Source organism: Diadema setosum, chromosome 4, assembly GCF_964275005.1.
Source record: "Diadema setosum chromosome 4, eeDiaSeto1, whole genome shotgun sequence".
Classification (NCBI taxonomy): Eukaryota; Metazoa; Echinodermata; class Echinoidea; order Diadematoida; family Diadematidae; genus Diadema; species Diadema setosum.
Window position 1 is genome coordinate 7,682,936 of NC_092688.1, and position 27,029 is coordinate 7,709,964.

Genomic DNA, 27,029 nt, shown 5'->3' on the forward strand with positions numbered 1-27,029 from the left:
GCCAAGCATTGTATGATACAGTTGTATTTTGAAAACCCAACATTACAGGAAGCGTCAGGATATAACATTTGTGGTGTGTAAGATTACGGTGAAAGTTGTGCTTCAGTTGCACACTTATATTCTGATTTCATTCAATGTATCCCAAAGAGTCAAAAGATTCAGATTTGTATGTATACCGATACGTTACCGAGTTAATGCTAGCAAATGCAAAAACAGTATAGCAAAACACAACCGGCCAGTCACAAGAAAACTGTTGATCAAAGTTTGAGTTTTATGTCAACCGATTTGTGTTAAAACACAAGAATTTGTGCTGTTTTGTATTGATGAAAAAATGTTGAGTGACAGTGAGGCACAAAGAAGCCAAGATGTTATAATGTCACTTTTGTAAATTAATAACCTGTATATGTATTTCGTTACAGAGTGACAGCGTCACATTTGTGTGTCGAGTATGATCTCGATATTTTCCAGAGTTTGCACATATATTACAACATCTTATCGCGTGACAGTACATATGTGTGAAGAGACAAAAAGAAATGTCCGATGGTTAAAATTTTGTTGCTGTTTTGGCTAACGTATGACGCAGAGTTGACATAAGTATAAGATGTATTAGCAAGTACATTGAGTAGATGTACACATGTGTTGACGTGTTTAAATACGATTTTGTTATGATCAAGAAATGTGTGCTGTTACCACATTCAGTGAAACTCCAATGAAAGTTTGTGTTGGAAAAACAAACATATCTTTGCAACAGTCAGAACAATTTCAGGGTCGTTGGTTTTCACATTTAAAGATGAAGTTTATGTGTTACCAAAAAAAAATATTATTCATGCCTGAAGTTTATTGGTGAAATACAGTATGTGAGGATATAAATACAGTCGAGACTACCAGAAAGCACAGTCTCAGTCAAAATATTGATATTACTGGAGAAATGATTGATTACATCTGGTGTAATCTTTCCGGATTATGTGCACCCGTATGTGCACCCGTTTGAAAACAGTTTCACATGTGTATTACTGTAGACTGTTGATTTGTGTATTTACATGTTTTGTAGGGGGCTTGTCAAGTTTTCTTATATTGTTCTAAAAGTGGACAATATGATACCGGAGTGAACTGATTCTGATAAGGCTCAAAATCAGTAATTATAAGTGTAGTATGCCAGGTGAGGTTTTGAGAGAACAACACAAAACTATTTGAGTTTGTAATCGTGTGAGCTGAATACGTGTAGTAAGCAAGAACATTGAAGTAAGCCTTACAACAAGGTGTTTATAGTCGAAAAGTTACATTCATAACTTTCCTCTTGTTGGGGGGAGGTGTGACGGAGAACCGTGATGTGCCTTGGTGAAACCAGGGTGGGGTGTAATAAAAGTGTCCATTCGGGACATGAGAGTTGGAGTTGGCAAACATGGCGTGAACAGCTGTATTCATTCGGTGCTAATCCAAGAATGTTTTGTCGGTGTATGACAGTTGTTATGTCGGTGCTGACGGGTGTTCTGTTGGTGCATGACAATATGAATTATTTTCTCTGTATCAATCTAATCTTTCACACGTGTGAACACCACCAATGTATATCTATACCAAGTGACGCAACTGAGAGAGTAGTGAATGCCTGTATTGCCGCAGGAGATTGAATACAACTGCGCAGATGGGGGTGTATCCAAGCTGGGGGTGACTTCTTGGTTGCCATGGGAATGCATAGCTTTGGTATTTTTCCCCCTCTTGTCATACTGGTAAGAGTAAGCTTGAGTTAGCATATGCCAAGGGTGCGTCAGCAGAATTATGCACTAAGTACCTTACTCTCATCTGGTAAGGGCGATACCAATCTATTGACCCAAAATGTTTGCGCGTGGCTGATTGTCATTCATTCGCATAGCAAGCATCTCATTCTCTCTCTCTCTGTGGATGGTAGAGGTCTGGAGTCTGTTGGCAGTAACTGACACACAGACATGCCGTTACCTGTGTTGTGCTGGAAAATGCTCTCTCAGTGGATTCTGCGAGTATTGAGCTAACATATTCCTTCTAAATGTGCATCACCAGTCAAAATAATGGCTACTCTGGCAAGATTCTCCTTGTCATTCACGTCGTCCAGTGGAAACACCACGGCGGATGCTATTCAAATCCAGGAGCTGGTCAAAGCTTGCTGTTTCATAGCGGTGGGGCTGATGGCCGTGGTGGGCAACATCTTTGTGATTTTCATGGTGGTCGTGTCACGGAAACTTCACACCATCACCAACATCTTTGTCATCAACTTGAGCATTGCAGACCTTCTCATAGGGCTCCTGTTTCCCTTGCAAAGCCTGTGGATCCTTCATCTGGAGGATGCTTTATCGCTGCCTGCATGGGCCTGTACCACCATTGGAGCTCTGATCATCATTGCTATAGGATGTAGTGTGTCAACACTTGCTTTTATTGCTTTTAACCGCTACATTCTAATTGCGAGATCTCGCATTGTGTATCAAAGAGTCTTCACACCCCTGAACATTACACTCATGGTTTCTTCGACGTGGCTGAACCTGACTGGTTTTCTTATCATCCCGCAGGCGGTTGGATATGGAAGTCTTGGCTACGACACCTACTTGGAACTGTGTGCATGGGATCCAGCTCATGAATATGATGTGATATATAAGAGTGGGGCACTGGCTTTCTTGACTATTCCTCTCTTGCTCTCCAGCCTCTGCTACTGGCTCCTGTTTCGCTATGTAAAGAACCACCTGAGTAACCTTGCTGCTCACCGGCAAAACGCGCCGCCGGTTGCCTCAACCAGACGTATTGACATAGTCATCACTAAGAACCTGCTCTTGGTCATATGTACATTCTATGTTTGCATCTTGCCGTTTGTCATTGCTTACTGTGCTACCGGCTTTGTGGCCAATCCCCAGCAGTATGGACAAATGGCGGCATACCTTGCCATCCTGCTTGGTCTCAACAGCTGCCTGAACCCACTCTTCTACTGCCTCAAGCACCCTCACTTCCGAGAGGTCTTTGGCTTTGTCATCAGGTGCCAGCTGTCAAAGGTCCCCCTGCCTTCCCGCATCCTCAAATCAGTCCTGACCAAGCCCGACAGGCGTGGTGGTCTAACTGACACTACCACATGGAATGCCCGGACAGAGACAAATATATCTTGACGATTTACCATCAGAAAGGAGAGCTATTTTTGTTTTCCCCTGCAATATTTGATGTAGGAAATGACTGATATTCATACGGATTTAACCATCTAGCAGAACTGAATGTTTCACAATGAAACCTGGACAAGTTTATGACTCATAAATAGTTTATTGTTGATGAAACTTATATTTTTGTTTATTATTCACATAGCAGCACCTTTTTTTTTTCCCTCCCAAAAATACCTATGGCAATGAGAAATATAAAGATAGTTTTGTTATAGGTGAGAGAACATTATGAAACATTATGAACTGTTATCGGTGATCATTCATTTGTAATACCATGTCTTTTTTTCTTGTTGAATAACTGTGATCACATGTTAGTTGAATGTTTGAGCCAAAGTTCAATTCTATTATTTATTTTATTTATTTTTTCCTGGGGGGGGGGGGCACACTATTTGAAAGTACTTTCAATTTTATCTGTTTTACAATATTAAAGGGATTAGATGATTGTTTTACTTGTATGTATCTATCATGAAATGTCAAGTGTCAATTGTCTACTGAACCTGAGCATGTGATACTTGCTGGATACTGTAAAATGAGGAATGTTCACTTGCATTTTAATTTTTGAAGTTCGCGAGCGCCATGATTCGCGAATTTAAATGTACGCGAAAGTTCTTGTCTACACTATATGCATTGAATGCCAGTGGTAATTCGCGAAAATTTCATGCCGCAAAAAAAGGCCGTCGGCTCCATTTCGCGAAAAATTCATGCCGCGAATATATCATGTTTTACAGAAGTGGAAATCTGACAATGGACTGATATTTGCAATTATTTTCTTGCAACCCTTGTCTCTTCAAATGTAATTGGATAAATCCACTAAAGGATAAGGTAGAAAAGAACAAGCATTTTATTGTGATTGGAGCTATGCACATTGTATGTCTCATTGTGCTTTGTATATATACATGGGGTGAAAACCAATAACTTTTGAAGTAGGAAGTTGCTTTTTGTATCAACAGTCTATATTTTTTGTTCTTAATTGCTTGCTTAAAGAGGATCATTATTTCCTTGCTCTTGATTAAAGTAATGGTATAGTTTTGATTGAGATGAGGCTTCAGGTTTCCAATTTTTTTTTTTGAGATTTAGAATGAGAAAACTCTTCTGAAATATGAAAATTCTAAGAGGAATTCAAAGTTTATTTGATAAAGATAGATTTTGATATAGTTGAAATATCCAGAGACAATGAGGTCATAATGAAAAAATTATTTTATGAGGACCACTTTGTTTTGCTTTTTTTTACGTATCTCAGCTGGTTAAAAACTGATTTTTATTAAAAAAAAGTATGAATTCCTCTTGGAACTGTATATGCTCTTTAATATTTCATATCTATAGGGGCTTTTAACCTGTTGAGGATGGGATGATTTTGCTACAACACGCATTTCCCAGTCACCCTTACCCGAGCATACTCAGGACTCGTCCTCAATGGGATGATTACCTCGCAAGGAGTTAAAATCTGAATCCCCACCTCAACCAAAACTTTGCCATCCCATTTAGTGCTATGAGGAGACCTGAAAGCATTTGTTTTCCTGTAAAATGGAGAAAATATTTTATTCACAAGTGATATTTGACAAACATCTATAGTGGTTTAGTATTTAATCAAGATTTCTCACATGGCATTTTTTTATTTTATTTTTTAAAAGAAACAACAGAAGAAGTAGGTTTTCTGTATTTTGGATTTCTTTTTTACTTTTTATTACAATAGACAGCTTTATGTGTTGTATGAGTTTTGTACAAGTGGAGAAATTCTTGTTTCATTTTGGACCATATAATTGTTAATCTTGTTGTGCTGCAGATTTTTATATTGTAAAAGAAAAAAATAATTCCAGCCTCACTTAAGTGTGACTAAGAAAGTGGCTGCATGCAGTCAAAATGATAGAAAATGAAGGATGACTTTATAATATTTGCATGCACATTTAGGAGCAACAGTCAAATGTCTAATGATTTTGTCAGGCAAAAATGTGATTTTAGAAATATGGATTCACTACTTTTTTCTTGGTTTTTTACAGACATCTACCTAGCTATTTTTTTACAGTTATTTCTTTTTGAAAAAAAAAAAAAAATCTTTCAAATTTTTTATTCTCCAATGAACTTTCACTAACACGTCATCAAGAAGCCATAATGTAGGTTACTCTGAGGTATGCACTTTTTCGTGATGACAGTGAAAAAGAAAGACAATCCACTGACTACTGTAAAACCAGAAATACATGTATTAGTGGCATGAAACTTTTGTTAATTGGAGCTGACAGCCTTTTCTCGCACCATGAAACTTTTGCGAATTGCCACTGAAATTCAGTGCATTGTGTAGACAAATGCAAATCTTGGCTCATGAAATTCGCCGAAGTTTTATGCACGCAATAATTTCTGGTTTTACAGTACAATTTGTTTGGTGAGAACGACAGATATTATACACATGAAGCAATGAATCTATTTTACGTGCTACATTGCCAGAAGTTGGTATCCTCTCATAATGTCTTTACAATTGTAGCAGGATAAAAGATGTGATTATAAATATATGACCTGTTAAGACCTTTGCCATAGTACAGGGTATTCTTCACTTGCCTGACATTCTCTTTCTGATCTGCTGATGGCCAGATAGCGAGGGTACATGTAGGTAATAAGAGAGTGAAGTTGTTTTTTTAATGACTTCTTTGGTTAAGGATTGACATTTCCTGTTGATAAGAAAAAGAGACAAAAGTGTTTATCAAACTTACTGGAGCGTGGGTTATTTTGATAATGATTGTATTGATTTTTTTTTCAGAGCTGTTTTATATTGGTCTTCATCTTGCCTTTGAACCATGTGGAAACACAATTAGCAGAAAGGTAGGGGGAGGGTGTTGTGATGGAAACGCATATCATACACTTCAGCTGCCGTCAAATGAGTGTATGGACAAGAATAGTGTGGATATGAGGCTATTTCTGAATCAATGTCAGACACACCGTTGCTATAGTAGTTCTATGTAACAGCAAACTAGAGCCAGGATATCACATAATGCAGAGTTACCCCTCCATAAGCAGTATTCATGTAGACTATCAACTCTTACGACAATTTCAAGTGTGGCAAATACAAACTAAGATGTTTGACAATACTTACAGTGGAACGTATTCATTGCCATGATGGCAAAGATAAGAATCCTTTGTTGCTTTAATACCCAAAAAGCTGAGTGTGAAGCATCCTTGTGGAGATAACTTGGCAAGGTTTATAACCTTCAATCATTCTGTTGTTTGTTTGTTTTTTAATCACAGCATTTATTAGTGTGTAATGTACTTTTTGAAGTGATGTATTGAATACAACATGAATCACAGTGAATAATATTTAAACCACACATTAACTTTGTAAAGGCAAATAAGCCTGATTTTCTCTCTAGCATCATGTTTTTAATGTTTGTTTTTTTATAATGTAAGACATACAACTAAATAAAAAAGATATATGCATTTTCATGCAAAGACTTGTTACATTGTGATACCAGCAAGTGAATAGTTGGTGCGATGCAAAAAGTCTCATGAATCTAAAAAAAGGATTTGATAAGGGTTTTCTCTCAGCTGTCCTACATTGTAATTTTGGGGGAAAAAAAAAGAAGTAGTAGCAGAAGTTCATTGTTTTATGAGGACATGCAATAGAACAATCGTTGCTTGTATCAACCATCTTCTTGTCATGTAAGCAGTCATGGCAGCCAGTTTATAAAATTTTATGTTGAAAAAGTGGTATATATCTTATTAGGCACCTCACAATCTGGCCATACCCAACTTGATACGATATGAAATACTATTATTGCAATAAACATGACAACAACCGGAACAATTTGGAGCATATTTGCTATGGTGGTTCGATTAGTTGTGTATTATTGTGTGAAATCTTATTGTGCCATGTGGGTTACTGGATGAAACTGAGCAGGTGGATTGCTTTGACCTTTGATTGCATTGAGCAAAATCCTTTAGCATCCTTTACCTCTCAGAATATGATGATATATAGAATGCATGACAAATACGTAGGAATAATCATTGAAGAAATGAATATTAATTTTTCAACCTTTAAAAAATATGTTCAATAAGAACACGAGAAATAATGCAGTATGCATTCTAATTCATTCCAAATGAGACCATTCTTTGCTACATGAGCTTCAGAGTGCTGCAGGTAAAAATATCATCATTACATGACAATTATGACGTATAAGTAAGAAGAGTTTAAACAAAGAGAAGGCTATTGCTCTACAGCGATTGTGCAAGATGTCACACATGATCCATCCTATCCACCACCATGCAACCAACCAGTAGAGGGCAGGTTGAATGGAAAAAAATCAACACTTCACCTGCCCGTATCTCAGTGCCGCGATCTGCAAAGACGGGAAATGATTTCCTGCTTTCTGCTGGTGATTTTGTGGTTTCCGTCGACTCCTTCCTCTCCTTGATAGCTGCTGTCAGTGTGGGCTGGCTTGATCGGCAAGGATTTCCACCCCTTGAGTAACCGTGCCATTAAAGTCTCCTTTATCCCACCTACTAGAGAGGTGTTAGTTTATGTAAATCTGTCAGATCTTGCCAGGGTTGATTACAATTGTGCCTGGTTTAAATGTCACAGCTGAATATATTTTCAACAATTGCGGGGTCAGTTCAGCTTGTGTAAAATGCTCGTGTGGAGTTGGAATTGTGTATTTGGCTGCCTTGTGTGCACTTGAAAAAGAAGAGGTTTTGAACCTTCAGATTTCTAATATTGTAAAGATACAACAGACACTTAAATCTTTTGAGAAACTTCATTTATTTCAATTTTTATTTTGTTTTTTGTTTTTTGTTTTTTTTTTTTGCTACTCCAAGCTGTAAGGATTCAAAGTTTTTGGCTACAATTTTAGGGTTATCTGAGGGGGAAAGTGATGGGAAGCATTCTCCTCAAAATTCCATTTACTCATGTCTTTTGGAGTAGTCTATGATATGATAATGGTAATGACTTCGTTAATGACAATGATAATATGATGAGGATGATGTTGATAGTGAGTAAGATAATGCTAAAGCTAATTATGTAGTTAATCATGATGATTCCATGATTGATGTAGACATTTTGTCGTAAAGATGACTCCAGGACTTGATGAAACAGAATGACATTGGCTCTACTTCAAAGTTATAGACTTTTACCCGCACTCAGCGAGGTTTGAAATATTTTGCCATTATGCTGCATTTCACAGTTTGTAGATTAAATTTAGTATATACTGTGTATTAAAGCAGTTTTGCTCATTTTTTTTTTCTTCCAAAAGCGAGGTATGGGTTAAAAATCTTAGGAGGTTGGAGAATATTTGTGCGGAATGGTAAAACTGAAATCATAGAAAGCAATGTGCAGTCATCATGGCATCCAGAGAATGATTTGACTTGATCAGATTATCCCCCCCCCCCCCCCCCCCCCCGCACCCCCTCTTGACATTTTCTGTTTGAATGTAGTGAAGAGATGTAGGACCCGTCATGATGAGGACTAAAATCTGATGGATGTAGCCTATCTATTTCTACCAGCAGCTGTCTGGTTGTCTGATTCCCCCTCCCCCCCCCCCTCCAATGTAAGTTTAGCTAGACGTGGATTATGTTTGATGTGATTGATGAGGAGTGTGCTAGTAATCTGTAAAGGAGGGAACACAAATCATCACAGATGGGATCAGATCCAGTTTGGCTTGATTGATGCGCACATCCAGGGGTTTGGGAGATTTTGTTCTTATTGGCCATATCTTCCATCACCCTGTCAGAGTCAGTATGCCTCCCTTCACCTATCCAGTCTTAGATCAGTTTACAGAGAGGGGTCACTGAACACTTCTTATTTTATTATTTTTTTTAAAGCTTCATTAGTCATCACATCTGCACCTTTTTTTTTTTCCTAGCTCATCTCCAAGAAGTGAAGGTATGAATGCAAATGCCCACTATTTTTCTTGACTACCTGTGATGTTGGGATGATTTTAAGGAAGCTGGCATTTTCAAATACCATGATATCATACAAAGAAAGCTCTCAAGAAGAACAGAAACAAAACAAATCAAAGCAAATGACCACTTGCCATCTCCCACCCTTTCTGCAAACGAAACATACTGTAAAAGCAGATATTTTCGTGTTACTAATTTTTCACGCTTCGCGGGGTAAGATGAGTTATGTGTGTTTTCAATTCTGTGGAATCAAGACATCAACTACTGGAACATATGGCAAAGAAAAGTATTTGTGTGCTTTTGTTTATCGTGCTAGTTTCGGGTTGCGTGATATGTGCAAAAATGTCAACACCGCTATAATTTTCACTTTTACAGTAATACCCCCCCCCCCCCCCCATACATAGACATTCAGTACCAGCACCTTTCAAATGTTTTCGAGTATGAAAAGGTGTGCAGAAACAAACTACACATATATGGTGTCGGTTCCAATCCCTGACTTGTGCTATCATGATTTATGCATCGAAAAAGAAATGAAATATCTGTATTGAACTGCACCATGACTGCCATGTCTACTATGTGTCAAAAATATATTTGATTACACTGCACTGGATGTATATCGTGTGAAAAAAAAAAGGTGTTGCTATATGTATATCTAAATGTTCATTCCTGATATAGCAGCACTAAAGTTGTCATTCACGTTTTGAAATTGCCGTATATTTGCAATTCCATAACACCCTCACTATTTTTTTTTTTTTTGCTGTTAACGGGTGTATCAAAATTTCAAGAAATAAATTATATGTACTTCAATGTTAATATATTTTGACTGTATTTCTGTGTGATTTGGCCCAGAAAACATCTTGCAGGATAAACGTATTACCAATAAACACTAGCTACTATTCAGAGAAACATTATATTTAAAGGCATAATTTACCATTTGCAGATGAAACAAAAACCCAGCATTAGTGTTTTCAAATAATTCTAAAATGTGAGTTAGGGATAGAAACGACCAATGTAAAAACTTGAACCAGTATAATTGATGTTAAGTATTGGTAAATATACAAAATGTAAACAATAGATATAATAAAACTGTTTCCAGACTAAACCGTCTACAGTTATGGCTTAATGAGAAAAATAGTGATGTCTCCTTATATTTTAGGCTTTATTGCAAAAATTTTATATGGTAGGATGTGTTGTGATACAACTGACCTACGCATATGCGTCAAAAGTGATATTATGAACGTTTTTTAAATCGCTGCTCCCAAAGGTAAACCGGACCTTTAATCTGCAATCAGCAGACAACTGAAGGGCATGTATCTGTCTATATGAATGTTTTCTTGGTTTGATCTTTTTTTATATATATAATAAAAGAGAAAAAGAAATCTCGGTATGATACTTGCTTATGAAAAGTTTTGTGAGAAACAAATCTCCCCAAATCCCAGTTTTCATATTTATGATGTTAAGAGGACAGCACATAAAAATGATTTTAATTTCAATGGTGATATTGATTACTGATGACTATTGATTTTTACAGTGATGAAGTGCTGCTACTGATGATTTTAATTATGTTAATGAGAATAAAGATGATTTGAAGCTATCATGACTCTGATACAGTCAACATGGGAAAATATTAGTAGAATCAATAATATGCCATTCTGTATGACCATACGCTTACATTAACATGACAACTATGATGAGGAATTTCATTGTGTCTTTGGTAGTGGTATGATGAATTAGATCTGGCATCTTTCATTGTTAATCATATTATCATGCAGCATGCTTTTTTCTGCACTGCCTGCCTCCCATAAAACTCATGAATGATCGTACTAAAATTCTTGCATGTCTTAGACTCATCAGCACTACAAATAAAGTTACAATGTACCTTTAAATGAATGTCAAATTCCTCTTCTATTTGTTCCCCCAGATACTGTAAAAGTGGATATTTTCGCGCGACTAATTTTTCGCGCTAGGCCAGGTCAGAAGAGTTTCGCGTGTTTTTAATTCCGCGGAATCAAGACATCACGCACAGGAACGTATGGCAAGCAAAAATATTCGCGTGTTTTTATTTTCGCGCTAGTTTCTGGTTGCGCGAAATGCGCGAAAATTTCAACACCGCGAAAATTTCCACAATTACAGTATACTGTCAGCCAGTTACACTGCCAGATATACTGTGAGCATGCAATGTGTGTGCATGTTTGTGTAATATTAGTGCAAAATTTCAACTGTCTTTTTTTTTCTGACGAGGGTAATTTTTTTTTTTTTTTGACATACTAATGGCTTATGACGCTCCAGATTGAGCCAAGTCTGAACATTGAGCATATCTATATTAATAGACACTCTCCCCTTGAAGGGTCATGATTTGCCGAAGCAGGTGTGTTTTCAATTTTCAGCGTTATTGAAGGGACGTGGCAAGACAATGTATTCATGAAACAATTAAGAAGTCTTAAAGGGTATATGACTGTAAACTACACATTATGTGTGTCATTCATCATCCCAGATGAAGAAAATTATCAAGAAAAATTGCATTTTCACCTCATACTTTTCCGTCTTCATTCTTTGAATGCTGTATCATGCAGCAAAGACAGTTTTATTACTTAAAAATGAAAGTGCTATTCATATGTTAACATTCATTTTAATATGTCTTAGGTCCTTTAGTGAGACTATTGGAGAATAACTTTTGATTTATATCGCCTATACCGACAAGCGCTTGTGCATCTGTATGGTAATATTCAAGAGAGGAACCCAAATGACAATCCAGCAGCAATATGATTCATATTAAAACAAAAGTTGTTTTTATGTGTGACCAATATAGATTGTGTTTTCAAAAATCTTGCATTTTAACCAGAAGCTTCATCCGTCAGCACTGTGCTAATATCTTTGAATGCCCCAGTGTGCTGTGTGGTAAAGCAAGGGATGGGAGCAAGACAAGATAAAAGGCAGTGAAGCTGACAGGATTAAATCTTAGGGATAAGCAACAGGTTCCAGCATAGCAGCAAATCCACATCGTGGACGTGAGCTCATTAATCATTCCACAGCTTCCAATGGTTATGAATTATGGCATTCCCTTGAGGCTTTGGCAAAGGACAGCAAGTGTTCTGTGAAGAGAAGATTCATGCTTTTATGCTAATGTTTATTTATTACATGCTGTGTGTGTTAGGTATATATGGGAAGGAGGCTGTTTGTCTGTCTGTTTGTTTGTTCTTCTGGATGGGGGGGGGGGGATAGAGGGGAGATTGAGTGTCAGGCTGAATTTGCCCTCTTTTTATGTTTTTGAAGTGTTTTGTGTTTTTTTTTTTCCAAACAGAAACATTCTTCACATTATCATTTGCATGAGGATATGTGTATCATATTCAATTTGACACATACACTGTAGAAGAGTGTATTAAGTTAATGTGATTGATTCGTTTGAATTTATTTCAACTGTGTTTTTACAACAAACAAAGAAGCAAATATAGATAAAGTGCAATGATTATTGCAATACAATGGCATATTTTGTTTTTCATGGGGTAAAAAAAAAAATGTTGTCAATGAATTGTCAAGTTAGGCCACGTGAAAGAAATGGTCATCGTGATTTTAGAAAGATGAGAGATGAAACAGAAGAGAAACAAGGAATCTAGAGAAGGAAGCTTCCAAGAATATTTGAAGCATCCCAGCACTGAAATTGTGCAAGAATTTTATGAAGCACTTTTACATCTGATTGCCAACAGAGGAACTGAAATTTTCACCGCCGTATCATAGCCCCCGGAATCCATCAGGAATTGACGTGGATTACGATGCGGGTCAATGCAGGTCTGTACGGCTCGGAGCGGGTCGTTACGGTTTTCATTCCTTATGGTCCCGGTTCAAAATCTGGCCGTGTGACTGTAGCATTAAGCATGCATTAGCCATCAAACTATGTTTTATTGTATTATGCATCCACCGTTATCGATGACATGAGTTTTCCCTGCATCGACTTCTCGATGTAAGTTTGTGCCAATATTATTTTGATTATTACTAGCTCGATTCCCTTGTTGCATGTCTGCATATTTTGACATTGAGCTCAGTGAACAATGACACTGCATTAATAACAGCCACAAATTGCATTGATTGCTCTCCACAGACTTTGCAATGCAATTGTCAACCTGCCTCTGTCAATAAGTGGCATTGACATCAGCAACTTTTTCACGATTGAAGCACTTCTTGGCATCATCAGTCTCCAGGTATTAAGGCCTGTTCACACATGTGCAGTTTCATCACAGAGAGTCAGCTTTCTGCCGCTGTTTCACAATTTTTAGCTTGTTTGGAATGCAAAAGATGGATGTTTGTCTTCTTAAGATATAACCATGTGATCATTTTAAAAAAAATAAACTTGTTAAAATGCTTGCATGAATAGATTGAAGATATATTGGCATTACAAATGTTGGCCCATAGAAGTCCTTCCATTTTTACTCCAGGTTCTGCATGAAAGACAGGTCTACCTCAAACAGATACGTATTCATGTTGCCATGTACATACAACTGTCCATTCAAGATCATAATTGGAGGAAGGCAGTGTATTGTCATTGAAGATAGGCTACTGTAAAACGAGGAATGTTGGCATGCATTTTAATTTCGAGAATTTCGCGAGAGCATTCATGAAATTAAAAGGCACATGAAAGTTCTGGTCTACACTATATGCATTGAAGGTTAGAGGCAACTCACGAAAATTTCGTGCTGCGAAAAAGGCTATCGGCTCCAATTCGCGAAAATTTCATGCCGCGGAAATATCGTGTTTTACAGTACTTGTAGTCAGATGCAGAAGTTGCGCAAAAAACATACCCCAACCATTATACAGGCCAATCTAATGTGAACGGTGGAGACCTATTGATTCAGGAATGCATTGTAAGTATCAGGGATACCTTTCTTCCCATTGAAAGCCCGAATGGAAGACTTCTTTCAGCCTTGTCATCATTTGAGGAGTAAAAGGATGTAGAGTTGATCAATTTTTCTCTGTTTGAGCATTGCTTTACAACCTTCTGGCACTCACCAGATGATTTCAAGGGGGGGGGGGGGGAGGGTCATTAGTATTTGTTTAGATATTTTATCATAGTGAGTTGCAAAATTGCACAGGCCTGCATCATAATGTGATTGATGTTGCTTGACACCCGAACAGCATTAGGGCAGACAGGACCCCAAATCGACTTCCTGTCATTTAAATTAGATTAATGGATAACCCTTGGCGCTGGGCTACCAGGCTTGAGTCGCTAAATTGGAAACGTCATCAGATGATAGTGAACTTGAGCCAATATCCCTGCGTAAATTGCAAATGTAAATATGTGTCTCTGCACTTTTGTGTGTTAGGATACCGTACAGATGGCAGAGTTGAGTGACCATATCTTTTGAGAGAGATTCTCACCTACCGTATGCCCTAAAAATAATAACATTCAGTGACATTTTGTGCTCTGGAAGTTTGAAGTTGGGCAGCATTGATGTATGAGATGAAAGCTGGAGTACTTTGGAAGCTTACAGTGCCATATAAATTCTACCTGATGACATGGCAAGATGCTTTATTTAGTCAGGCCGATTTGATATCCACATTGTGTTGACATGTAAAGATCTGTAACTTACCATGTTGACTTAACATCTTTTAGTCAACATGGCAATATACAATGTATAATTATTATCTTGAATACCAAATTGACTTCTACAAAAACGCATGTCGACATGGCGACATACAGCATGTTGCCAAGTGGACTTTACATAAATTTCATATTGTCATGATGACATAAACTTCTTGCCAAGTCAACTTCCCAAAAAATTCAATCATTATGGATGCCACCACGTCAACATGATACTTTTTATGAAGTCAACTTGGCAAGATGATTTATATTGCCATGACAATATGAATTTTGTTAGAAGTTGACTTGGAAAGATAATACATACATACATACATACATACATACATACATACATACATACATACATTCAAATGCATACAATGTACACATGATACATTCAGAAGTTGCAATACCTTCTGGGGTCGTGTGCATTTGACAATAATTTGAATTGTAATTGTAATTGTAATTGTAATTTGGCTTTGCAATTACATTTCTTGATCTATGTGAAAATGGCCTCAGATAATTTGAATTGTAATTGTAATCACAATCGTAATTTGGCATTGCAATTACCTTGTACATTTCGTGATCTTTGTGAAAATGGCCTCAGCCTTTTCCTGTCACAGTCCCTATCCGTCCATGCAATCTTTTTTTTTTTTCCTTTTTTTTTTTCTTTTTTAACTATCTCAACCTTTCCCTCATCCACACCACCCCTTTTTTCTCGGGTTCCTCCATATTTTATCATTTTGTTGCTTCTGTCTGCCCATATCATCATCTCCTTGCTTTTGTCATCTCTGTACTTTAAACCCTTTTTTATCCATTCCTATCGCTCTGTAACACTCCCTCTGTATCCCTTCACGTTTCTCTTTCTTTTTTCAGCCTTCCTCATAATTCCTCATTCCTTCCTTTGTCACCCTGTTTCGTCCTCAGTCTCACATTAGCTATATTGACCTGTATTTTCTGTTATTCGTGTGACCGCTGATTTTGCTTGTGCACTATTTTGAATGAGTCACTGGTGGAGGAATTTAGCAAATGCTTTTTGTAGCTCGTTTGTAAAGAAAAAAAAAGAAAAATACATCAAAACGAGCTAGAAAACCAATACACTAACCTATGCTCTAAATCTTGACCTGTTCTTTATGAAGGCAACAATTACTATCTATCTACTGGTCAACTTTGCTGTTTCAGAGGTCTAATATATTCAAATTATCAGTACTTTTTCAGCCTTTAATATGGCAGAGCAAGACTTGTTTGTTTATTTTTCTTTTTGTCAAGGTAGGAACAGTTGGTGAAACAACAGTTTCTTATTTGACATTTGTCAACAAAATTTTCCAAGGCCAGTCCATCCATTGCATTGTGAATCTAATGAGGTGTGCACTACATTCTTACAGTGTGTTGTCATGTGTTTCTGTAAAAGCTTTCACTGCAAAAGACTTTTCTTTTGTGACTTTTGTCTATTTGGGTGTGCCTGCCCTTCAGTCTCTTCCAACCACTTGCCATGCACATGGTTACTATGGTTACATATTTTTATTTTTGTCATGTCATCTCCAACTCTTTCTCTCTCCCTCTCTTTCATCCTTACGTCCTCATATTGAATGCCAAGGCCCTTTCAGTGGGAGTAAGAGGATCGATGCGGTATAACCTCATTTGCAATCATGCAATACTGCAATACTAACAATGCTGCACATCCCATTTGATAAGAATGCAGTCGAGGCAGTCATTGGCAGCGGACATTTCTTTTCATGCATGGGTGTGGCTTGATGACATGAAACAATGTAGACCTGGTAGCAACAGGCTTTGGTGTCCCGAAATAATTGAAGTAGAATGGTGATAATAAGGATGGCGGCCTCTGAGGGAATTGTGGCCTCAGAAATGAAAATATTTATCATTCAGAGGAGAATCCTTCTCCTTTCTTCAATGTTTCAACTTTAATGGAATTGCTTTGATCCCAGGAGTACTGCCACTATCAAACGTTTTGTGTATACCTCTCCAACGAAGATGCAGAGACATAATAATAGTATGTGTTGTTTGTCCCAATGTTTGTCCATCCATGTGTGTGTGAGTGTGTGTGTGTGTGTGTGTATGTGTGTGTGTGTGTGTGTGTGTGTGTGTGTGTGTGTGTGTGTGTGCAATAACTATAAGAATGTCTGAGTTTCATCAAACTTACTTTGCAAAAGAAGAAGAGATAACATTGAATTGATTTATTTGAGGAGTAATTCAGTGGATTTCAGAGCTTCTTTAGGTCAGGACCAACTAACTGATATTTTGCTTTTTAAGTAATTCAGTGGATTTCAGAGCTTCTTTAGGTCAGGACCAACTAACTGATATTTTGCTTTTTAGACATAACCAGAGCAATATTTGATGCTATTGTATATCTTAAAATGTGCTACCTAATGGTAGAGGATTAATTGCAAATATTTGCTGTTATGAGATGATTAGAGGTCCTGTTAAAAAAGAAGTCAATGACTGATATCCCCTGTATTTTGAAAAATAGATTTAAATATCAAAGGTAATTCACTCATATGTTGAGATTTTCAAGCAAAAGCCATAGATTGTACAGTAAGAATTTGCAGCATATCACTGTTCAAAGCAACAGTTTGAAAAATACAGTATTTGATTTCTTTGATTGTATTTTGGTGCCTGGATCTTACATTTGGTATAGAAAAAAAAATGAAGAAAGCAGTTAATGGCTTTTCTGTGCATGCATGGAAGAACGAACATACTTTGACAAATGATGACAAATTAGTGTATCCTTACCATAATATGAATTGCAGCTGGTCACCAAGATTAAAAAAAAAAAAAAATGTCCACTAGCAGTGATGGGCATGCCAGATTTATGTCAAATGTTCAGATCATGTGATATCCATTCATAGAATTTGCTAGAAAGATTTCAGTTCAATTTGATTCTGCGTAAGGAGAAAGTCAGTACCCTAAAATTTCTTCACTGCATGTAATAAACACATTAATATGATTTTTAAACACTTATTTCAGTATCCAGTACTGGATATACTTTTTTTAAAGGGGGATTAATCCTGATTATGGGAATTAAGGGAGTGCAGCAATATTAGTAGAATGCTTAAGCAATACTAGTATTTGAGGAAAATCAAGCAATCCATTCAAATCAGTCACTTCGAAAAATCAGTTCAATCACTGGCTGAAAAGACTACAGTATTTTTGTAACTTCATCCGTGGATGACCTATTGAAAATATACAATTGCTGTATATTCAAAATTCTAGTGAAGTGAATTTACAGTAAGTTAAATGCAGGTTCTTCTAAAGCAAGTTAGTGAACAGAAGTTTATTTCTCAATAAATCAGTACAGCACTGATAAGCACTTTAGAATTGTGAAACATAAATGTACAATTATTTGACGACATAACATTAGCTCCCAACTCACCAGCCTGCAATTTGACTGCAACCTGCAGTAACAGCACGTAATGTTTACTCAAGAATTATCTACGGTTCTGCTCCATTTTTATGATGTTTCAAGGAGGAAGTAAGCTTCAGAAGATGTTTGCCACTGTTATTATGTGGACAAGAGAGTTATTAAGGGGGGTTGAAAGACAGCTCTGCCTCTTTTTTTCCAGCTCCTACACACAAGGAGTGTGCTAGCTGATTGACTCCCAGAAACTGGTGCAAACATTAATTACAATTTCTGTTTGCATTCAAGTGCACAACTTATTTCTTCCCTTAAAGCCCATACATAGCTGGTAGAAACAACCACTGAAAATACAGCTGTGTGGCTAAACTCTTATTTCAAAATAGATAATCATCTATTCAGATGAATAAGATGTAGATGGAGGACACAATGTTTGCCAATCTGATTACCAGTGGAAACAGCTGTATACGACAATATCCAACAGCAACAAGAACAAGAAAGGTGACAGACAACCACAACAACTACAAAGTCAGACAACAACAGAAACAAAGTCTGAGAGATGTACTGCATAGTCCTATTGCATACCCATATGGTATGGCTGGTGTGCTGCATATGTTCACACTGTTGTTGAGTTTTGCTGACCTGTAAACAATGATAGTGAAAATCTTCATTATGAGCAATGCAAAGTATGTTTGTTTTTATTGTTTTTTCTCTCTGCTTTGCCATCATCCAAATTCTACTGGGCCTTTAATTGTGCAATGATTTTTATCTCTGTCATAAAAGAAAGGAAGAAAGAAAAACAAGTACTGACTTTAATTGCCACATGTATAGGAAGGGGAAGGAGGAGGAAATGTTTACAGTAGCAAAGGTTGATATTCAGATGTGTGCAGAAATGAATCCACACTCAAGGGGCTGAGATGAATTAGCGCTTTCCTCTTTCCTTGTGAGACACGCAAAGTTCCATGGTTGATGATAATGTTGTCGAACCACATCAGTGCTGCCGTGTTATTTGTGTTCTGTCTTCAGACACTGTCTTCAGACAAGAATTTTACCAGATTTGCAAATTTATGTGAGGAAGAATAAATAAAACATCCCCCTCTTTGTCCTGAATCTTCCCATGCTGTATAAAGAATATATTCTACCATTTTTTAGCTGCCGCTATATAAAATCTATCAAAATTTTGTTAAGAAAGAAAATGAATACTATATTTCCGACTTTCCTGTAGACACCATGATTTTATCCAGAAAACAAATTGGTAAAAAAAAACATACATTTGTGGTCATATCGTGTGCTATGAAAAGGTAGTCTTCTGACAAATAATGTCATAGTGACTGTCACACAACCATTCCGATTATCATGTCTTTGTGTATCACGTTGTTGGCATTTGTTCTATCTCATTTTTATGATGCTAATGATGACAATAATAACTATAATGAAAATAATCATAACTATTGCTGCTGTCAGTATTGTTTTTATTATACCTCCACCCACACATAGTTTCAACTGTTGTAATATAATGATGATGGTGATAATGATAATGATAATAATAAATGAAATCAGCAGCACCACCACCACCAACAATAATAATAACCAAATTTTTAAACACAAAAACTCTCAATATGTATTCTAGTGCACTGCAAGAGCTTTGGATGTAATGGATGTTACAACTACAAATATCTTGGCATACATGTCTCACATGTTGTCATTCCACTCTTGCTTTTACCTGTACACGTGTATTTTGTCTTTTATAGAAAAGAAACTTCCTCTTTGAAATTATTATCTTCACTTCTTCATTAATCCATGAAAAAAAAAATGGAGGAGTTATTCAAGCACATGACTACAGAAGACACATATGTTTCCAAAGTTTGAGTGATCAAGTGCAGTATCAATAAACAGCACATTCTAGATTCCCATTGTCAATGGATTCAACCCTTTTCGTGTAAAATTATAGTCTCCCCTTTGGCTGCAACTGGGACCCACCATTGGTGTACAGGCTTCTTTGGAGAGCGCCACCTCTTGGCAAGAGTACAGTTAACATGTTGGTTTATTTTATGTGTACAAAGAAGAGCCATGATTGCAACTCAAAATAAAACATGCCAGTGGCTTAGAACAACTCATGACTCATGTGCCTTGGTGCAATGAGTCCTTGTACTTTGCCATATCTGAATATTTTCATTGTTATTTTGATCAGAAACTAGTTTATGTTCAAATTTTATTTCACACTAAGGGATAACAAAATCAAGTCCAGCACTCTCATACACCATTTTAATGACAGTACACATTTCAAGTGCGGTGTGTTTGCACGTGAAGTTTTGCTGTTTATGAATAATTGTGCATAATATTTCTTATTAGTTTTTTATCACTTCAAATGAACCATTTTAAGTGTGGGAATTAATGAAATAGGAGGGAGAATACAGTTTCCCCTCCACATTTATAGAAGTAAAAGAAAATGCTTGTCTTCCTTCATTAGATCTGCTTTGATTGTCTCCTTGCATTTCCCCACCTACATTCACAATGGTGAAAAATTATATCTGCCTCAATGAACCTCATCCTGTACTGCAAATAAAAAGTTTGAGATGCACTGTTGTTCCTGTTATTGAAAGGACCATTTTCACACCCAAATTTATAACGCCTGAAAGAAAAACAGAATTAAGACAAGAGTTGCACTGTCCATTGATCAAGAATGTTGCTATTGCATTCATCCATGTGTTGACAATTCATAATTTTGAATCCTTCATGGAACCTACTTTTGATTCTCTTTCTGTTCTCCTCTATTTTTCTCTCTCTCTTTCTTCATCCAGGTGAGTTTGCATTTAACCAGTTTTGAATGCACCTGATGTGTGATGTTCATGGTAAGTCAAATATTAGTTTACCAATTTGAAAACTTTTTTTTTTTTGCAAAATAATAAACACTACCCCTCCCCCCCAAAAAAAACAAACAAACAACACACAAAACAAAACAAAAAGTGGCTTAGAATGGAGAGAATCTTAGGAGTACAATGAATTTCTTTTTTTTTTTATTACTATGTTTATCACTTGTAGCAAAGTTGCTGCAAACAGTGATTACATTTGTACCAGGTGTCATGCTCTTGGAGTCAGACTTCCATTCTCTGTGCCTTTGTGTGGAAGGAAACTCATTCAATAATCAGTCCTTCACTCCCATGCACTCAATGGTAAGCACATGACGAAACTCATATGGCGCCCTCTATAGCCAGCTTATGAATATTGGGAAGTGCACACAAACGATGCAGATTGGAAGTCACACGCAATCTGGATTTTCACTTTAGTTGTTTGTTGTTCTTGTTTATTGTAATATTTTGCTCTTGTTTTGAATTAGTATGGTTGCCCCCCCCCCCCCCAACAGAAATTGGCAATAGAATTGATACAGATACTTTAAAAAGCAACCTTTCATGAAAACAGGCACTCCTTTTGTTTTGTTTTGTTTTTTTTTTTTCGTTGTGTGCACTTTGCTGGAACAAATAACCAGAAGGTTGACTAGGTAAAGGGTGTTAATGTCATATTACTCACTGGGTTGACAAGACCTTATATCTCAAATATTGGTGAAATCACCCTTTTGGCTTAATTATCAGAGAATCAGTCAATTGATGTCCTATCCATATCAAAGCTGTCTTACCCGAAAAATGAAGCCAGCACGGCATGTCAAAGGAAAGGCAATCCTATTTGTTATAGTTATTCGGCTGCCATGTTTTTTTTTCACTCTCCTCAGCATATGGCATTTTTTAGATACAAGGTTTTGTTACCCCAGCAGCGATATGCTCAATGACATAAGCCCAAGTTACATTTTGGGCTCTCTTGCTAGCATGTGTACAGGAACTCAAACATGTTCAAGCACAGCAATGAAAGAAGTAATAATCATGTTAAAGTTTTGTATCAGATGATTTGTATGAACCTGCTTTATTCATCCATTGAGTACATTATGGAAAGGAATTAATCATTCACTGAACAAGACCTGTAAAACAAAATCTGAAAACAAGTAACATTCTGTGTTTTGATCTTTCTTCATTTATGTAATTACATGTACAAAGACCTTGACATATTTTTTTTTTTTTTTTTTGTAGAATATATTACTGTCTAAAAGACAGAAACCGAACTAAGATTAAAAAATCGAGCTCTTTGTATAAGTTCACTGTGCAGAACATGCTGTTTGTATCATTGATAAAAGGAATGAATTCAAATGTTTTCTGGGAATATAGCTGCCAGACAATTTAGCCTGTTGAGGACGAGTCCCGAGAATACTCAAGTCAGGTGTCTATGGGAAATGCATGTTATAACAAAAACAGTCTGTCCTCAACAGGGATTTACACCAAACTTACATGTATATGAATTCAATGAACACAGAAACATTAGTAGAACATTTCAATGACATTTGAGGAAAATTAAGCAATCTAGAGGTAAGGTATGTTTATCTGAAATGTCTTTGGTAAAATCCATAATGATGATAGTGATGATGATCCACAGCATTTTTTAGTGCCATATATCTGTTGTAGAAACATTCAAAGGCACGGACTCCTCCAAGAGAGTTTTTAGCAATTGAATGCCTGGTGAAAAATACAATCCTCCTCAGATAAGAAGACACATGAGTTTGTGTTTTTTGACATTTTACATGAAAAATAAACCAGTAACAAAAAGCAAAAAAAAAAAAAAAAACAAGCAAACATATAAGGACTCTTTGCCAGCATTCAAGGATAATGTATCATTCTTCCTGCTTTCTGAAAGATATACTATTAAAGTCACATGGCCTTTCCTTATGCTAAAAAAATGAAACCTTCTAGAATTCTCTTCATATTTTGTGTGTTGTGTTCCAATATTGTGAGATTGTGAACTCTTGAACTTTTCCGAGCCAGCAGCGACAGGAAATGGATTTAACACAGACTTTAAAACTTCATAACTTGTGAATGGATATTCTGATTTTCCTGATGTGTTGTACTAAAATGTTTCTGCTTTGACTGAGTCATATACATTTGGGGTAACTTTTCTGTGACGACAAGAGAAAATGATAGTAGATTGACATCGGATGCATTTGATACGATAGCCAGATATCATTGGAAAATATCAGGAAGCTGATACACAATGCACACAACACAAAACAAATCAATTCTCAGTGAACACCATTGCTGACTTCCCACTCATGTTTCGATCGGTGCAAACTGCTGACCACTTTGTATTCGCCTGCAGAAATATCAACGTAAGGTTCCTGCAAACAAAATCTCAATTAAGACTGATGTGACCCGCTACAACAAAATGGTCCTAAAGTCGCGCACGGTCGAAGCCGTCAAAATTGAGTTTGAAGTCAGAGCATCAAAATTGGTCAAAACTTACAATTTTCTGAATTTGACATATTATTAGAGTCTGACATGTCTTCTATCATCTGTCGAAATTTTGAAGCAAAATGATGAAAGGAAAGACCAAAAAATAGCGTTTTTCTGTGCCATGTTTTTTTTGGCGTTTCAACTACGCAGAAACTGGTTCGAACATTTGGAGTGAGCGCCACACATCGGCTCCGCCCCTAACAACGACCAGAGTGATCTCATTGGTCAGTTTGCTGCTTGCCGCTAACCGAAGTGTGAAGCTCGCACACTGCCAAGTCAACTGGTGCGTGCTGGCGGGGTGCGCTATGCCCAGCCGCTTCTCCTGCCATCCTGGTCACTGATTGGTCGGTGAGGAGACCGGCGGCGCTGTGTTTGAATAAGCATTTCGGGGGTTGCTAGGGCTTACCTTCTATTGTTCGGAGGTGAAAACTGACTTGCGTGTGTTTTGATCGTGATTGCGTCGCAAGGAGAACTTTTACGGCGCTTTTCTCGAAACAGTGATTTCCCAGATGTATCGACATGCTCTCTTTTAAACATCGATATCTCCGCAGCCGATTATTTTTATATTATGTGTTATGTATCAATTTAAAGCAGAAAGATTATGGATTTGTATCATGCAATTTTCAAATAATCGACCTTGCCCGACTTTAGGATCATTTTGTTGTAGCGGGTCACTGATCTTATTACAAGGAATCTGTTGAACAGTCTGGATATGTCAGAGTTCTATCAGAATGCCACAGGCATGAAAGTCATAGAATATTCTCAATAAATTTAGTTTATCCCAATGAACAGATATTGAAAGTTACTGTCTTTAACTACAGACAGCAGGATGTCTTTGTGAAGTTCTCTTCACAGATTTGACTCAGCAGTGATCATATTAAAGACAGTGGGTGAATGTCTGTCCTTGGCTTGCTAAACAGGAAGGAAGTGTTGGTTTCCTTGAGAGCAGTCTGACTACGGTGGCTCCTCTCCCGTGCTGATGAAATTTTTTGACGAATTGGAGATATTCAAATTCATTAAATTTTTCCGTCCAGATGTTTTTATTGCAACTGAAACACTGATCAACTCAGTGCTTATTTACACCGATGTAGGGCAATTTGTTAATCAGTTGCAAATTGGAGATACTTTGGCAAATAAATAAAGTTGATTATAGGTACGTGAGATGCACTTGAATTAAAGAAAAATAAACCATCGTTTTTGTGCTTCTTGTTTAAACTTTAAGTATTAAAGAGAAAAGCCTTAGCATTTCACGTAGTGATGTCACTCCTGGCAGAGGATTGCCTGGCAAGCTTCTTTAGGCATCTCGAGGGCTTGGGTATCGCTGAATATTGACAGTGCAGCATGCACCGAAAGACCACTCGGAAGTGGGGATGCTTTGCGGCATAGAGGATGGGGTTGATGGTAGAGGGCAGGAGGAAGAGCATGGCTATGTAGATCCCAGCGACCTGATTTGTGGGATAGAGCAGGATGCATGAGTAGGGGAGCACGCAGGCAAAGAAGACGAGCATGACGCATCCCAGATTCTTGGTGATCTCCAGCTGCCGCTTGTTGAGTCCAGTGAAGAGAAAGGGGGTGGGCTGCAGCGTTGGTTGTGGTGCGTGGTTGGCATGGTGATTGGCGTTGGGGTGGCCATTCTGGAAGCGGGTATGCATATCCTTGAGATGTCTGCGTACGAAGCGATAGATGGCGGTGTAGCAGCAGATGATGATAAGCGTGGATGTGAAGAAAGCCACGGCGGCAATGCTCTGTAGGACCATGGCGGATCTCCTGGTTGTATCCCACAGGCACACCTTATACTTTGTGCTGTATCCCAGACTGTTGATGCCTGGTCCCACTATCATGGCGAGTGGGAAGAGAAAAGTGAACGCCACCATTATACCAGTCCTCACGGGAGTGTAGATCTGCTGGTAGATCTCCTTAGGCTTTGTGATGAGGAGGTAGCGGTTGATGCTGATCATAGCCAGAGTGAGCACACTTCCCGACTGGGTGACGACGGCCATGCCAGCCACTATGCTGCATATCCCCAATGGCAGCGGCCAACCCTCAGTTGCTCGAACAGCCACCGCTTGGAAAGGCAGAGCGAAGCAGGTGAAGAAGTCGAACACGCTCAGGTCCACCACAAAGGCGTTGGTCACAGTGTGGAGCTTCTGTGACAGAGATACGGCCACAGCAACAAGGATGTTTCCCAGCATGCCCACTGCAGCAATGATCATGTAGAGGATGGAAATGATGTTGATATGTATTGGGTCATCAAACACTGAGGAGACATCATGCTGTGGGTCTGTGGCTGCTGTCGTCCAGTTTGCTGTCTCCATCTTCTATGTTTTAATCTGTGGACAAAATAAAGATGAAATTAAAACTAATGAGACAGAAGGAATAAAGTTATCAAGTGTTTATCCATCTGTACATAAGCAACACAGGTTAATTTGCGTGTCTTCAATAAACAAAACAAAACAAAACAAAAACAAAACAAAAAAGACAAAAGATTGCAATCATGCCCTGCCCAGATCAGCATCATGGAGTAAAGATTAAGATGTCAAAGGTCAAGAGTGAATGACTTTACATAAATATGTCATATCTTAACACTTGTCTCATTAGCTGTTGGCAGGATTTCAGTTTTTCAGCTTTTGAATCACCCACAAATGGCAAAATGAAATTTTCCCTCTGAACCCTTTGCATCTGGCTTAGCTCTCAAGACCATGTGATGTATGCTGATTCTAATAAATCAGGGGGAAAAATAGACTTCAGTAGCCAAGCAAAGGCACATTAACTTTATTCATCCAAGTCCCTGCACATTATCGAGACCAGTGCTGAATGTTATGTTACAGTGAGTTTGTTCTGTTAAACCCATGTTCTCATTCATCTGAATCCTGAGTGAATGATGATGACTGTACTCAGTAATTCAACAATATGATTATTGCAGTTAATCACTGAAACATAAATTTCCAAACTTGCCATGTGTAATTGGATAATTGTATGTCTGTGCCTGCATTTTCATCAGAATGCACAGCCATCAAGTTCTATGTCATTATAGTAACTGGCAGACAGCTTATAGTATTAGAGTGAGTCTCAAGGCAGGAAGTTATAATAGGTGTATCATTATACTCCCACCCACACATAGTGTGTAGGGGGGTATATAGGAGTCACTCTGAGGTCGGGTGGCCGGTCGGTCGGGCGGTCAGTCGGTCGGGCAGTCGGTCGGTCGGTCCGTTGCAAAATCGTGTGGATCGAACTCCTCTCTCATTTTTTGAGCAATTCACCCCAAATTTGGCATGTGTGACCACGATCAAAGGTAGATGTGCAAGACACCTTTTTTGTTAGTATCGTAGAATACGTTGCCATGGTAACGGCATATTTTCATAAAAACTTGTGGATCGAACTACTCTCTCATTTTTTGAGCAATTAATCCCAAATTTGGCATATGTGACCACTGTCAAAGGAAGATGTGCAAGACACCTTTTTCGTCAGTATTACATAATGCATTGCCATGGCAACAGCAATTTAAAAAAAAAATCTTGTGAAATGTTGTGGATCGAACTACTCTCTCATTTTTTGAGCAATTAACCCCAAATTTGGCATGTGAGACCACTATTAAATAAAGATGTGTGTGATACCTTTTTTGTTGCCATGGCAACTGCAAATTTTAAATCTTACAAAATGATGCTCTTTGAGCACTTGGCTTGAAATTTGGTACATGTGACTACTAAAGT

The 27,029-nt window shown here is 37.6% G+C and overlaps 2 protein-coding genes across 2 annotated transcripts in view; both read left to right on the top strand.

Moving 5' to 3' along the window:
* The window catches only part of LOC140227456 (DNA repair and recombination protein RAD54B-like), a 294,723-nt gene that overhangs the window by 119,950 nt on the left and 147,744 nt on the right, over positions 1–27,029 (top strand). The window lies entirely within an intron of this gene.
* On the top strand, positions 2,043–3,122 carry LOC140227003 (adenosine receptor A3-like). Its single transcript, XM_072307434.1, has one exon. The coding sequence runs from the start codon at positions 2,043–2,045 to the stop codon at positions 3,120–3,122; it is 1,080 nt and encodes a 359-aa protein (XP_072163535.1).